Raw genomic sequence first — 11,666 nt, 5'->3', positions numbered from 1 at the left:
GGTTGCAGCAGGGTGGGCAGAGGAGCACAACTGGCCCAAATCCTGCCCACAGAATTCATCAGCCCATCGCTGCCTCCAGACCAGCTTTATTGTCCATCTGGAGGTGATAGAAAGGAAGCTTACAAAATAAATAGATATCTGTGTACGCCTATATACAGTGCACACCCTCCCCCCGCGGACAGACCTCACGGCACGCATGCAAAAGCACGTCGAAGCACAAGTTATTGCGGTCACTTAGCACAGGGCCCGGCCACCTCCGGGCTGGGCGTTCCCCAAAACGCCCCCAAACTCAGCCCAAAACTCGGCCGCAGCGTCCCCGAGCTGGGGCACCGACTGGTTCCTGCCCAGTAATGTGGGGTGAAAACATGGATCAGGGCTGGCAGCGGAGCTCAGCTGAGGAGGTGAAGCTTTTGCTGCCTCAGTTTCCCCGCTCGGGTCTTCTCCTGCCTCCTGCCAGCTCCCTGGGGAAGGCAGCAGGGGCTCCAGGGCGCTCCCCCAAAACGTTGGGGTCCTGCTTTCCGCCCCGACCAAGACACATGCACGCCGCCACGCTCTATCTGCGTTGCTTCATTGCCTTGAAGAGCTCCTCCAGCTTCAGGGCAAGGTGCAGGTCGCCCCTCACCTGCAGCCGCCCGCTCATGTAGGCGCTCAGGGGGCGCAGCTCGCCCAGGACCAGGTCCTGCAGGTCCTTCTCCGCCAGCTCCAGAACGACGTCGGGGCTGCCCTGGGGGACGCCGCGGCCAGCCCGCCCGCTGCCTGCAGGGGGGGAGAAGCGGGGAGATCTGGGATCCAGCCTTGCCTGCTGGCATTTTCCCCATCATTCCACAGGGATTGAGTCTGGCCACGTGGCAGACAAGGGGCTGGCAGGGGGAATTTGGAGGCAGCACTCCTTGCTGAAGACAAACGTCTCCTGCACTGCTCCGCTGATGTCGTGTTCCGGCGGTCTGCCTCCCGGCCTGCTTTGGCCGTGGCCACCAGAAAAACCACCGGTGGTGCCTGTGGGGGATGGATGAGGGGATGCCAGCGTGGCTGTGGTGCTGCCCACACGTGTCCCCCTCAGGGCTGGTGGCAGACAAGAGCCACCAGCCCCTGATCCATCCCACTTGGCCAGCCACCAGGAGACCTGGCTGCCGGTTTTCCACCGGTGCTCTCTTTCTGAAGGAAAACCGGCGTGTTTAACCCAAACCAGAGGACACTTTGCACTTCCAAGGAGCACGAACCCCCTTGCCCTGAGCTCAGTGGGGTTGCGGGGGCACCAGAAACCCTCCCAAATGCACCGCACGACCCCGAGGAGCAGTGACCTGAGGAGAGATCGATGAAGTAGGAGCTGCGGGCGCCGCTGGGCAGGGCGATGTCCACCTGGAAGGATGCTCCCACCTGGCCCACCAGGGCCTCGCAGAGGACGGGCTCCACCGCCGCCAGCAGCTCGTCCGCACTCGGCGTCCTCCGGGCGCTGGCGGCGAGGTGGGGAGCGCCGGCAGGCTCCACCTCACTCACCGTCTCCATGCTGTCTGCTGGGGACAGAGGGGCACAAGAGGGGACACCTCTGGGTGGCGAGCTTTGCTGGTCCCCACAGAGCAGAGAAACCAGTGGTTTTCCAGCTAAGCGGGAGGAGGAAAACAGCCTTTTGCCCATTCCTACTGCCCGCTCCTCTGTCTGCAATGGGTGGCTCAATCCCTGTTACCAAGCGGCTGGGAAAGGTTCCCAAAAGGCTTTGCAAGGCACAGATTGGCTTTGGGTTTCCGAAAAATGGGTCAGCATGCCGCTTCCTCCTCCTACCCCAGTCGGTTCTCATTTCCCTACTCCTGCTGCTCCTCCCGGAGCCTAAATACCCAAAGAAATGGCACAGATAGTCGAACAGCAACTGTGGGGTACATTTTTTCAGTATTAGAAATAAGAAGGGGCCTGAAGAGACATGTCTGCCCTCATACCTCCTGCCTTGTCTTCACCCCATGACTCAAAGCACACGGAGAAAAAATCTCCCCGTCACTTCCCCAGCTTGCCCTCTGTTCCTTCCAAGCTCCCCGCACCAAACCCAAGCTCCCGCAGATCCTCTCCTCCTCTCCCCAGCCCCTTCTCATTAAAACGGGGCATGCAGCGGGGACACCCCCGGGGAAAAGAAGAGGTGCTCCCAGCCTCCTCACCTGCCTCCGGGGTGCCGGGCACACTGCCGGCCAGCGCCAGGGTGCTGCCGAAGAAGTGGGCAGCCAGCTGCTGCGCGGTGCCCTCCAGCCCGGGCACCGGGGGTGCGGCGGCCAGAGGTCCAGCAGGGGTCTCGCGGGGGGGCTGCAGCACGGCCTCCATGGTCAGCTCCACGCGGTCCACCTCCAGGCCCCAGGACTTGGTCATGTCGTTGATGTCCAGCTGCAGAGCCAGGAAGAAGGGAAGGGAGCGGGGAGACCACCTACCGCAGCATCCCACGGCTCCTTTGTGCTTCTGCTACCCCTGGTTTTGGGCTCAGGGTGGTGGACCAGGCTCACCAGGCCACCTCCTCCAATCTGGCCGCTCTCACACGCAGCCCTGCTCCTCCAGGGGCTCTCCTGGGCCCGAGGAGCTGGGACGAGGACGGCTCTGGTGGGTTCTCTTTCCATGGCTCCCTCCCAGTCTGCTCCCCTGGTCCCCATGGGCTGGCACAGGGCTCCACCAGACCACCCCAGAGACCCCAAAGATGCCACCATATCACTCCAACCCCCTTTTAGATCCTTTGTAGATATTTAATCCACAAGCTCTTGGCCTGACCTGTGTCCACAGTGGTCCACCAGGCAGCACATCTCTTCCCAGAGACCCCCGAGATGCCACCGTATCACTCCAACTCCCTTTTAGATCCTATTTTGTAGATGTTTAACCCAAAAGCTCTTCCCCTGGCCCACAGTGGGCAGCAGGCACTGCTTCCCTCCCCCAAATCCTTTCCCACTTGCAGCCCTCCCCCAGACATCTTCATGGCGGAATTGGACACATCGGCTCCTCCGCATCATTCCCACCCCACGCGCTCGGGGCCGAGCGGGGCCGGGGCTCTCCTCACCAGCAGCTGCTCCCCGATGCGCAGCCTCTCGGCGTGGATCTCCCGCAGGCTCTTCTTCCCCAGCGCCTTGGTCATGGCGTTCTGCGCCGTCATGCGGGTGGCCGCCACGAGGTCCTTCACCACCAGCACGGACAGCACCGGGTCCCACACGCGGAACTGGACGTCGGCACCCATGGAGATCACCGCGCCGTCCTTGGAGGTCAGCTGGGCAAAGGGACTCGGGATCTCTCCCCTTCCCCACCCCATAGCCCAGCCCGAGAGCCCGAGAGCCAGGAACCGGCTCTAGATCCCATTAATAAGAGGGTGATAAGGGACAAACCCAGCCCAAATGGTGATATTTGGGCTAATCTGAATATCAAAGCCAGCTTCCAGCTGTTATTAGGAGACATCCGGATAGGTGTTGATGTCTTTGAGATGTTCAACATGCGTTGAACAAGGTGTGAAAGGTCGAAGGGAGCTTTCCAGCCCCAGGCAGGGGAGGGATCCTGGGTGGGGATCCCCACGAGGGTGGAGAAAATGAACGCTGTGGGCAGCACAACGTGAAAACCCAGCCTCGCCGGGTGTTTCGGGGATGTCTCGAGGGCAGCTCACCTTGCAGGGGGGCACGTTGAAGGCCCTGGTCCTCAGGTCCACACGCTGCCAGTGATCGATGAAGGGCAGCAGCAGGACCACGCCGGGTCCCTGCGGTGCCCGGATGCGGCCCAGGCGGAAAATGATCATTCGCTCGTAGGCGGGCACGATCTGGGAAGGGAAAACGTGGACCAGGGCAGAAGGACAAACCCAGGCCGTGCCAGGAACTAGTTGTGCACCCCGCAGAGGACGGGTCGCCACCCCGCTCCTTACCTTCAAGGCGAACCAGCCCGAGATGGGGAAGGTGACGACCATCAGCAGGAAGACCAGGGAGGTGATGATGCCGTGGCAGATCCAGGACAGCCAGCCCTGGGAGGACTCTGAGGGGGGCAGCAGGGGATGTGCACCCGCTCCGACACCCCCTTCCCCACCAGCACACCCCAGCCGTGCCTCTCCCCACGCCCCAGGGGAGGCAGCAGCGAGAGGGCAGCCAGCCAGAGCGACACCCTACAGAGAAACCCCAATGTACGGGAAGGCAGCACCTCCCCTCTAAGCTCCGGGCTCACCTGCACCATTCCCAGCCGGTCCCAGGGGGTCCTGCTTGGCCCCAAAGGAGAAGAAGCCCTTCTGGGCACCGTAGAGCCCGATGCTGGACTGCTGGAAGCGGTCGAAATCCCCCAGGGGCAGAGCCTGGTACCCCGAGCGGCTGAACATCGCGTTGCCCCGCCGCGCGGCCAGAGAGGCAGCGAGAAAAAAACAAAACAAAACCCCCCAGACAACAGCCCTGCTGCCGCGCCGGAGGGCGCCTGCTCAAATAAAGCAATTTTTGCTGTGTTTTCCTAGCCGGGGCCCCAGCCGGGCTGGGGGCCGGGGACTTGCCATCCTCCTGGCGACCCCCAGGCCGCGGCGAGGATGAGGATGCTGCGGCGGCGAGGAAGGAGGGAGCTCCCGGCGCTTCCTGGTCCGCACGTCATGTGGCTGCTGACGGCACCGCACCGAAAGGCTCTTGGCTGGGTGAGCTTTTCCGGGGGGCCCTGCTCGGGAACTGCTCCGGCAGCCGCGGGGAGGAGAGGGTCCTCCACCGAGCTCACGCCTCAGGGGGGCTCCAGAGGGTCCCCGGCCCCACAGGGTGCCCTGACCCCATAAAAACCAAGCAGAGGGATTTTTCCCAGCAGCTCCTGCTCCGGCGCGGCCTTCCCATGCTGCCGAAACGCCGCTCCTCCAGCTCGGCAGTCGGCAAAGGGAGGTGGGGACCCTGCGAGGAGCAGCGCTGAGAGCAGCGGGGTCACCTTTAAGCCCCCCGGGCTGAAGCGGGGGCCGGGGGCGCAGCCCTAAAGGCAGCGGCAGCCAGACAGGCACAGGGATCCTACAAAGCAGCTGAGCCCTCCGATCCCATACTGCCAGCGTCCCCCAGGTACCAGCATCCCCCCAGAACAGCACCCCCTGGGTACCAGCATCCCCCAAACCAGCACCCCCCCATAGCAACACCCCCCCTACACCCGATACTTCCCCCAAAACCAGCACCCCAAAGTGCAGTGCGGGGCTGGGGGGTTGGCAGGGGCGGGTGGCCACGCGTGGGTGGGATAGGGGGGACCCCACGCGTGACCCCATTCCCTCCCCCAGCAGCCCGCCCCTTGGCACCGCGCCCTCCTCCCGCCATCCCTCCTTCCTCCCCCAGCTCCTCCTCCTCCTCCTCCTCCCCCGGCTGCCCGGAGAAACCAAAGTGGGAGCCCTCGGCCAGGCCCCCCCCCGCCAGCCTCATGCCCGGCAGCCCCGAAGCCCCCCGGCCCTCCGGGACCCTCGACGGTAAGTGGGTGTCTGGGGGGGTCCTCGCCGCTTTGCAGGGGGGGCAGAAGGGCTGGGGGGGGCACAGCGGGGACCCCCCACGCAAAGGGAGCAGCGGGTGGGGTGGGGGGAGAGGGGGGCACAGCCGGGGTGTTAACTGCTGCGTGGGGTGGGTAAAGGGGTAAAGGGGGGGGGAGAAATAAGGGGGGGCACCCTGCTTTATCATGGGACTCGCTGGTGGGCTGGGGAGGGCTGTGGGGGACTTTTGGGGACGGGGCTGGTTGGCACAAAGGGGTTCAACCGCCCCGCCACCAATTCCCCTCCGACTTCCAAAATCTGCAAAAGCAAAAGTGAAAGAAAAATGGCTTTGAGCACATGATCGGATCTTCCCATCCCCAAATCCCTGCCTGATCCGCCCTGCTCCTCTCCCCCCGCAGCCGGCCCCGCTGCCCCCACAGAGCCGCCTGCCCCCATGGAGCCGGCACCCCCCCAGCCGCCGGAGGAGGAGGAGGATTTCCAGTTCGTCCTCTGCGAGGGCTGCCGGCAGGAATCGCCCAGCCTCAAGCTCCTCACCTGCCTGCACACCCTGTGCCTGGGCTGCCTGAGCGAGAACAAGCCCGTGGGGCAGTGCCCCGTGTGCCAGGAGGCCATCCCGCAGGCCAACGGCATCCCCGACGTGGACAACGTGCTCTTCGCCAGCCTGCAGGCCAGGCTCCGCGTCTACCGCAGGATCGTCGGCGGGGTGCTGAGCTGCAGCCGCTGCCGGAGGGAGCCGGCGGCCGTCTGGTGCTCCGAGTGCGAGGAGTTCCTGTGCCCGGGCTGCTTTGAGGACCACCAGTGGTTCTTCAAGAAGAGGAGCCACGAGGCCAGGAAGGTGGAGGAGCTGCGGGCCGAGTCGGCGCATCGCTTCCTGGAGGGCACCAAGAAGTCCTGCACCCTCTTCTGCTCCAGTCCCGGCCACACCGAGCAGGGCCACATCACCAGGTCAGCACGGGGATGCGTCCCTGGGGCTGTCCCCAAGCTGGGGGCTCGGGGCTGCACCAGGCTGCAGGGCTGGGACCACGCTTGGGGGCTTGGGAGGGACCCTAAGGCTCACCCCGGTGGGCCACCTCCTGGAGCAGGCCGCCCAAAGCCCTATCCGATTTTCCAGGGATGGGGCGTCCACAGCTTCCGTGGGCAACCTTTGGAGACCCTTTGGGCCCGTTGTAACACCCCAGAGCTGCAGCAGGATGTGGTGTGGGGCGCGGGTCCCCGGGAGGAGGCACCAAAGCAGCCCCCCAGCTCGTGCCTCAGTTTCCCCTCTTGCTAAAACACCGCTGAGCACCCCCGGCTGAAACTCGCTCCCTCCCCTCGCAGCATCTACTGCAAGAAGTGCGAGAAGCCGCTGTGCTGCTCGTGCGCCCTGCTGGACAGCCAGCACTCGCCTTTCTACTGCGACATCCGCGCCGAGATCCAGCGGCGGCAGGAGGAGCTGGCGGCCGCCGGCCGGGAGCTGGCGCGCCGGCGGGGCGGCTTCGAGGCGTCGCGCGCGGCGCTGCAGGAGGAGGCCACCCGGCTGGAGGCGGCGAGCGGCGAGACGCGGGAGCTGATCCGGCAGCGCGTGGAGCAGCTGGTGCGGCTGGTGCGGCGCGAGGAGGACGAGCTGCTGGGGCTGGTGGAGCGGCGGCAGGAGCAGGGCCGGCGGGAGCTGGCGGGGGAGCTGCGGCGCGTGGAGGGCGTGCTGCGGCGGATGGAGGCGGGCGAGCGGCTGGTGGAGAAGATGAGGCTGTACGCCACGGAGCAGGAGGTGATGGACATGCAGCCCTTCGTCAAGGAGGCGCTGCGGGAGCTGCAGCGGCTGCGGCCGGCGGCGGCCGGGGGCCGAGTGCAGCACGGGGACTTCGCCGAGTGCCGCGCCAGGCTGCAGGCGCTGGCCGAGTGCGTCGAGGGGCGCGCAGGTGAGGATTTTGTGCCAGGGATGGAAGCAGGTGGTCGTCGTCCGCCTCTCTGCCCAAAGGCACTCTCGTAGGGCGCTCGGCCATCCCAAAGGGAAGGCTGGGGAGCAGAGCCGCAGCCGCTGGGCAGGCGCTGCAGGGGCTGTGCCGCAGTGCTGCTCTCTCTGTTGCAGGTACCTCTTCCCAGGCTGTCCCCGTGGTCGAGGTGGCCCTGGAGAATGACCAGGTGAGACAGCCATGGCACATCCCGGTGCCACCTGGGGAGGGCTCCTGCATCAGCCGAGGCTTGCCACCCCCACCTTTGCAAGCCTTCCCCATCCTATATCACCCATTTCTTAGCCAACAAGAAAAAAAACAGGGATTTTTTCCCCCATGAAGCTGCTTTGTCGCTGTCACAGTCACTCCCCTGTCCCCAGCCAGCAGCGCCTGTCCCTAACCCTGCTAACAAGCAGCTCCAGCAAAAGCCTTGGCCCTGCCGTGCCTCAGTTTCCCCTCTCCCCATCCCCCATGGCTCTGCCTGCTGCTCAGGGCCACCCTGGTCCCGCAGAGAGCTGTGTGGCCCCCAGGACCCCTTAACCATCGCTCCTCGCTCTCTTTGCAGCAAGAGGAGCCCACCCAGCGTGGGAGCCCAGGCATCGTGCCCACCTTCACCATCAGCCTCGGGGACATGCGGGTGAGCACGGTAAGGAGCACCCCGGCGGGACAGGAGCCTCTGGGGACCCGGAGGGGCCACCCCGGCACCTTACATCCCCCGTGCTCTGTCCCCTGCAGCTCCCCCCTGCCGCCGTGCGGTCCAAGCGGTGGTGGCCCCAGGTGGAAAGGGGCAGCCAGGTGTCACCCAAGGTGCTGAAGCTGGAGCACAACACCACGGCGGCCCCCAGTGAGCCCAGTTCAACCCAGAAGGACGGCAGAGGGGAGCCCAGCACCTCCGCAACCAGCCACAACCGCAGCAGCGTCCCCAAGGCTGGCAGGAGCCGCGCTAATGATGCAGGTGGGGAGAGGGGATAGGGCCCCCCACCCCAAATTTATGGGGGTTTCCCCTTTTTTCTCAGCCTCTGGGCACCCCGGTGTACTCAGGGCCTTGGTCAAACCCCGCTGGGGCAGAGAAGGGGAAGACGAATCCCATGGGGTGGGGATGCGTGCAGCCCCGTGTCCTGCCTTCAACATCCAAAAACCAAGTCTGGGGCACGGCATGGGCGGCTAATTGGAGTAATTAGGAGCTCTGGCTGCCTGGCTTTGTCCCCCAAAGCTTCAGCCCCGTCCCGTTCCTCCTGCAGAAGACACCAGCATCATCATCTGCAGCTCGGAGGACAGCGAGGAGGACACGGTGGTGAGTGTGACGCCAGACCTGCCTCCCTGCTGAGCCGCCACGCAGCACGCAGAAGTGGCAGTGGGCAGCTGCTGCCACCGTCCCCGCGTCCTGCCCACGCTAAGGACCGGGCTGCCTCTCCTCGTCCCCTCTGTAGCAGCCAGGGTCACCTCCCCACTCTGGGAGGCAGCAAAGCCCGCTTGGATTTTGCTCGGAGGTGGGGTCCCACGTGGCAGCATCCCCAAATTGACCTCAAGGGGCGTCCCGACGGCCTCTTCCTTCCCGAAGAGTCCCAGCTCTGGGCAGAGGGACGGCTGTCTGGCTCGGACTCTTCCCCAGGAAAGAATTAAAGGATTAAAGGATTTAGGAGCCTGAAACCATCCTTGATATCGCCCCCAGCAGTTCTTTGCCAGGGGTCACTGAGTCCCCAAGAGGGGCAGGTATGGGGATGGAGGATGGGGATGGAGGATGGGGATGGAGGTTACCAATTCCTTTTTTATTTTTTCCCCTAAGCTTCAGATAACACAACCCTCACCCCGCTGCAGGGAGAGCTGCTCAAACCCCCACTCCTGTAGTGCTGCTTTCCCTAGGAGATTCGTGCCATTGCCCCTTCGCCACCCCGCGCCAAGGGGATTAGAGCAGGCTTCGATGGGAAAGTTATCCACAGCTCAAAACCCATTTTTATATGAAAATCATGTTTTTAAGTTGAATGTAGCACCCGTGCTCATCCCCCCCCCATGCAGGGGTTGTTAGACGGGATGGGCCATGGGATCCCTGCCAGGATCTCCCCACCACCAGCATTTGTGGGGGGTCCCTTTGGAAACAGATTTGGGGCCGGGGGTGGGTTTGCAGAGCTGGCTGAATGAGGGGTTACCAGCCTTCTTTTTTTTCTTTTGTATAAGTTAATCATGCAAAAACTCTTATTATTCTTCAATAAAGCTGTTTCCAGACCAAATCCTAGCCTGCTGCTGACTTCCTGATTCATTTGCCTTTGCTTTTTTCCTTGCTTTTCCGATTCACCTCTAACAGGGGAAAAAAAGTGGGGCAAAAAATCCCTCCCTGGATCCCATCCGCACACCCTGCTGCTCGGACACCCATCTTCCCCCATCTGGGAGCACTTGGATTTGCTCCCATGCTCATACATGTTCACCTGGCCATGTCTCCAGCACTCCGGGCGGGGGATATTTTGGAAATTACCCCAGTGAAGGAGCAGAGAGGCAGCGTGCGGGGAGCCACGCGTGTGGTGCAGGACTGTCCCTGGGGAAAAAGGGAGCAAAATCAAGGTTGGAGCCTCCTGAGTGCGTCGCCCTTCCCGTGGGGAAACTGGCACCGGGGATGTCCACCTTGTGCAGGGATGGGGTTTGAGCCTGGAGACACTCAGCCTCCTCCTGGGCCCGTTCAGTCCCCTTTTCCCCCAGAGGCCAAGCAGACCTTTTGGTCCTTTGGTACCACGAAGTTGCTCAGCCACACTGACACCCCAAATTTAGGCACCAGCTGCACCCACAAGAGGCACGCAGGAGGGGACAAGCCCCCAGCCGTGCACAGCGTGTCCCTCTGGCCATCGCCTGGATCCCCCCCACGCTCAGGACCAGCAGCAGTTGGGGCTCTGCTCTTTCTCACTTGCCCCCTGGTTTGGGGCTCTCGATGTGGGTCCCCCCACACCAGCCCTGGCGGTGTCAGAGCGTCAGCCCCCACGGCTCCAACGGCCCCGCACACCAGCAGGTCCCCATCCCACGGCCAACGCTGCACCCAAGGGTGCTCCTCACCCATTCCCAAGCCCAGGCAGGTAGGTGGGACTTGGCCACCTTCTCCCCTCTCTTGCAGGCCTGCTGCAAGCCTAAGGACAGCGTGGAGCCCTCCAGCCCCGCACGGTCCAGGAGCAGCACCTCCCCGCACCACGGCCCCTGGGGCGACGGCTCGGAGCTCAGCACCCTGGTCTTCCTCAGCGTGAAGACCAGGGTGCTGGGAGCCGTAGGAGGCGTGAGGACACCGGGGGGGAGCTGAGCCGCCGTGGGCGCAGGCACCTGGGGGCGATGAGGACCTCCTGCAGCCCCCGCACCGACCTGCTCCAGCACCTTGGTGCCACCACCTCCAACATCTCGTGTGCTCGGCTGCTCCTGCAGGCCCTGAGCCCGCTCTGCTCCCACCACAAAAGCACTCAGGGTTCTGGGGCAGCCCCGCGGGGCACGAGCCACCCCGTCAGAGCAATTAAAATCCTCGTAAATTAAAGGATGCCGGGACAGCGAGGTGTCTCCGCCGCCCCTTCTCCCTTTCCCCCGGGGATCTGGGGACACGCAGGGCTGCCCGGCGGTGTCCCCAGCCCGGGCGCGACACGCAGTGCGCCGCAGCCACCGCCAGGTGTCCCCTCTGGACAGCCGCACTCACACGCCCGGCTTTACCTCTCCTTTTTGCACAAGCGTGTGCAGGCACCCACGCGCGCACCGTCTCACCTCCCTGCCCGGGCACCCCATGGCATCCCTCCCGGAGCCCCTGCCCACCGGCCGGGCCCTGCAGGCTCCTGCTGCGGCTGGCGAACTGGCGTCTCTCGTGCCCCGGGGATTCTCCGGTGTCTAATCCAGGGCTGCGCGCAAGGAGCAGCCTTAGCAGGCACTTGGCTACAAGGGGCGCAGCCCCCAGAGCGCTGGCCCCATCTGTTTGCTGTCACTTGGCCTCATCAAAGTTCTGTAAAACAATAGCAAAGTCAGCGGGCTGCGGGAGCCAGATTAGCCGTCTCGTTGCCCTGAGCCGCCATAAACCCCATCCAGGTGGCGAGGAAAGGGCTCTGGCGGCGTTGGTCGCGGCAAGCCCAGCCCTGGAGGAAGGGGCTGCAGCTGGGGTACCCCAGTAGGGAGGGGGCTCCCTCCTCCAGCAGGGCTTTCTGTGCACGGCCAGGCTCGTGCAGGCTGGGAGAGTCACAAACAGCAACAGCAGCCTCCCCATGGCAGCCCTGGGGACCGCAGAGACCCCAGCTGGGTGTGGGGATAAGCTCCCCATGATGCGCTCCCAAATTTCCGAGCCATTCCCCCAACTTAGCCTTTTTTTTTTT

The 11,666-nt window shown here is 64.1% G+C and overlaps 2 protein-coding genes across 7 annotated transcripts; one reads left to right on the top strand and one right to left on the bottom strand.

Annotated features, from left to right (window-relative positions):
* Positions 1-69: 69 nt before the first annotated feature.
* STOML1 (stomatin like 1) lies at positions 70-4,363 on the bottom strand. 4 transcript variants are annotated; one of them, XM_048081525.2, is made up of 7 exons: positions 4,159-4,363; positions 3,866-3,972; positions 3,614-3,763; positions 3,023-3,226; positions 2,145-2,364; positions 1,302-1,514; positions 70-756 (listed from the first exon to the last, which is right to left on the bottom strand). In XM_048081525.2, the coding sequence occupies exons 1-7, from the start codon at positions 4,304-4,306 to the stop codon at positions 554-556; spliced, it is 1,245 nt and encodes a 414-aa protein (XP_047937482.2). In that variant the 5' UTR covers positions 4,307-4,363; the 3' UTR covers positions 70-553. The 4 variants fall into 4 exon arrangements, with proteins under 4 accessions (XP_047937482.2, XP_047937483.2, XP_047937484.2 ...); XM_048081526.2 differs by having other exon boundaries at positions 1,302-1,511; XM_048081527.2 differs by having other exon boundaries at positions 3,023-3,178.
* Positions 4,364-4,467: 104 nt separating this feature from the next.
* On the top strand, positions 4,468-9,575 carry PML (PML nuclear body scaffold). Of its 3 annotated transcripts, XM_067003588.1 has the most exons (9): positions 4,468-4,606; positions 4,768-5,006; positions 5,271-5,398; positions 5,815-6,361; positions 6,734-7,314; positions 7,485-7,537; positions 7,913-7,993; positions 8,083-8,302; positions 8,589-9,575. In XM_067003588.1, exons 3-9 carry the CDS (start codon positions 5,353-5,355, stop codon positions 8,672-8,674), a joined length of 1,614 nt encoding a protein of 537 aa, XP_066859689.1. In that variant the 5' UTR covers positions 4,468-4,606; positions 4,768-5,006; positions 5,271-5,352; the 3' UTR covers positions 8,675-9,575. The 3 variants fall into 3 exon arrangements, with proteins under 3 accessions (XP_066859689.1, XP_066859690.1, XP_066859688.1); XM_067003589.1 differs by lacking the exon at positions 4,768-5,006 and having other exon boundaries at positions 4,512-4,606; positions 5,219-5,398; XM_067003587.1 differs by lacking the exon at positions 4,468-4,606 and having other exon boundaries at positions 4,618-5,006.
* The last annotated feature ends 2,091 nt before the right edge of the window (positions 9,576-11,666 follow it).

This window comes from Anser cygnoides, chromosome 11 (genome assembly GCF_040182565.1).
Source record: "Anser cygnoides isolate HZ-2024a breed goose chromosome 11, Taihu_goose_T2T_genome, whole genome shotgun sequence".
Taxonomy (NCBI): domain Eukaryota; kingdom Metazoa; phylum Chordata; class Aves; order Anseriformes; family Anatidae; genus Anser; species Anser cygnoides.
The sequence above is the reverse complement of the archived record's forward strand: the minus strand, read 5'-3'. Positions and strand labels throughout refer to the sequence as shown.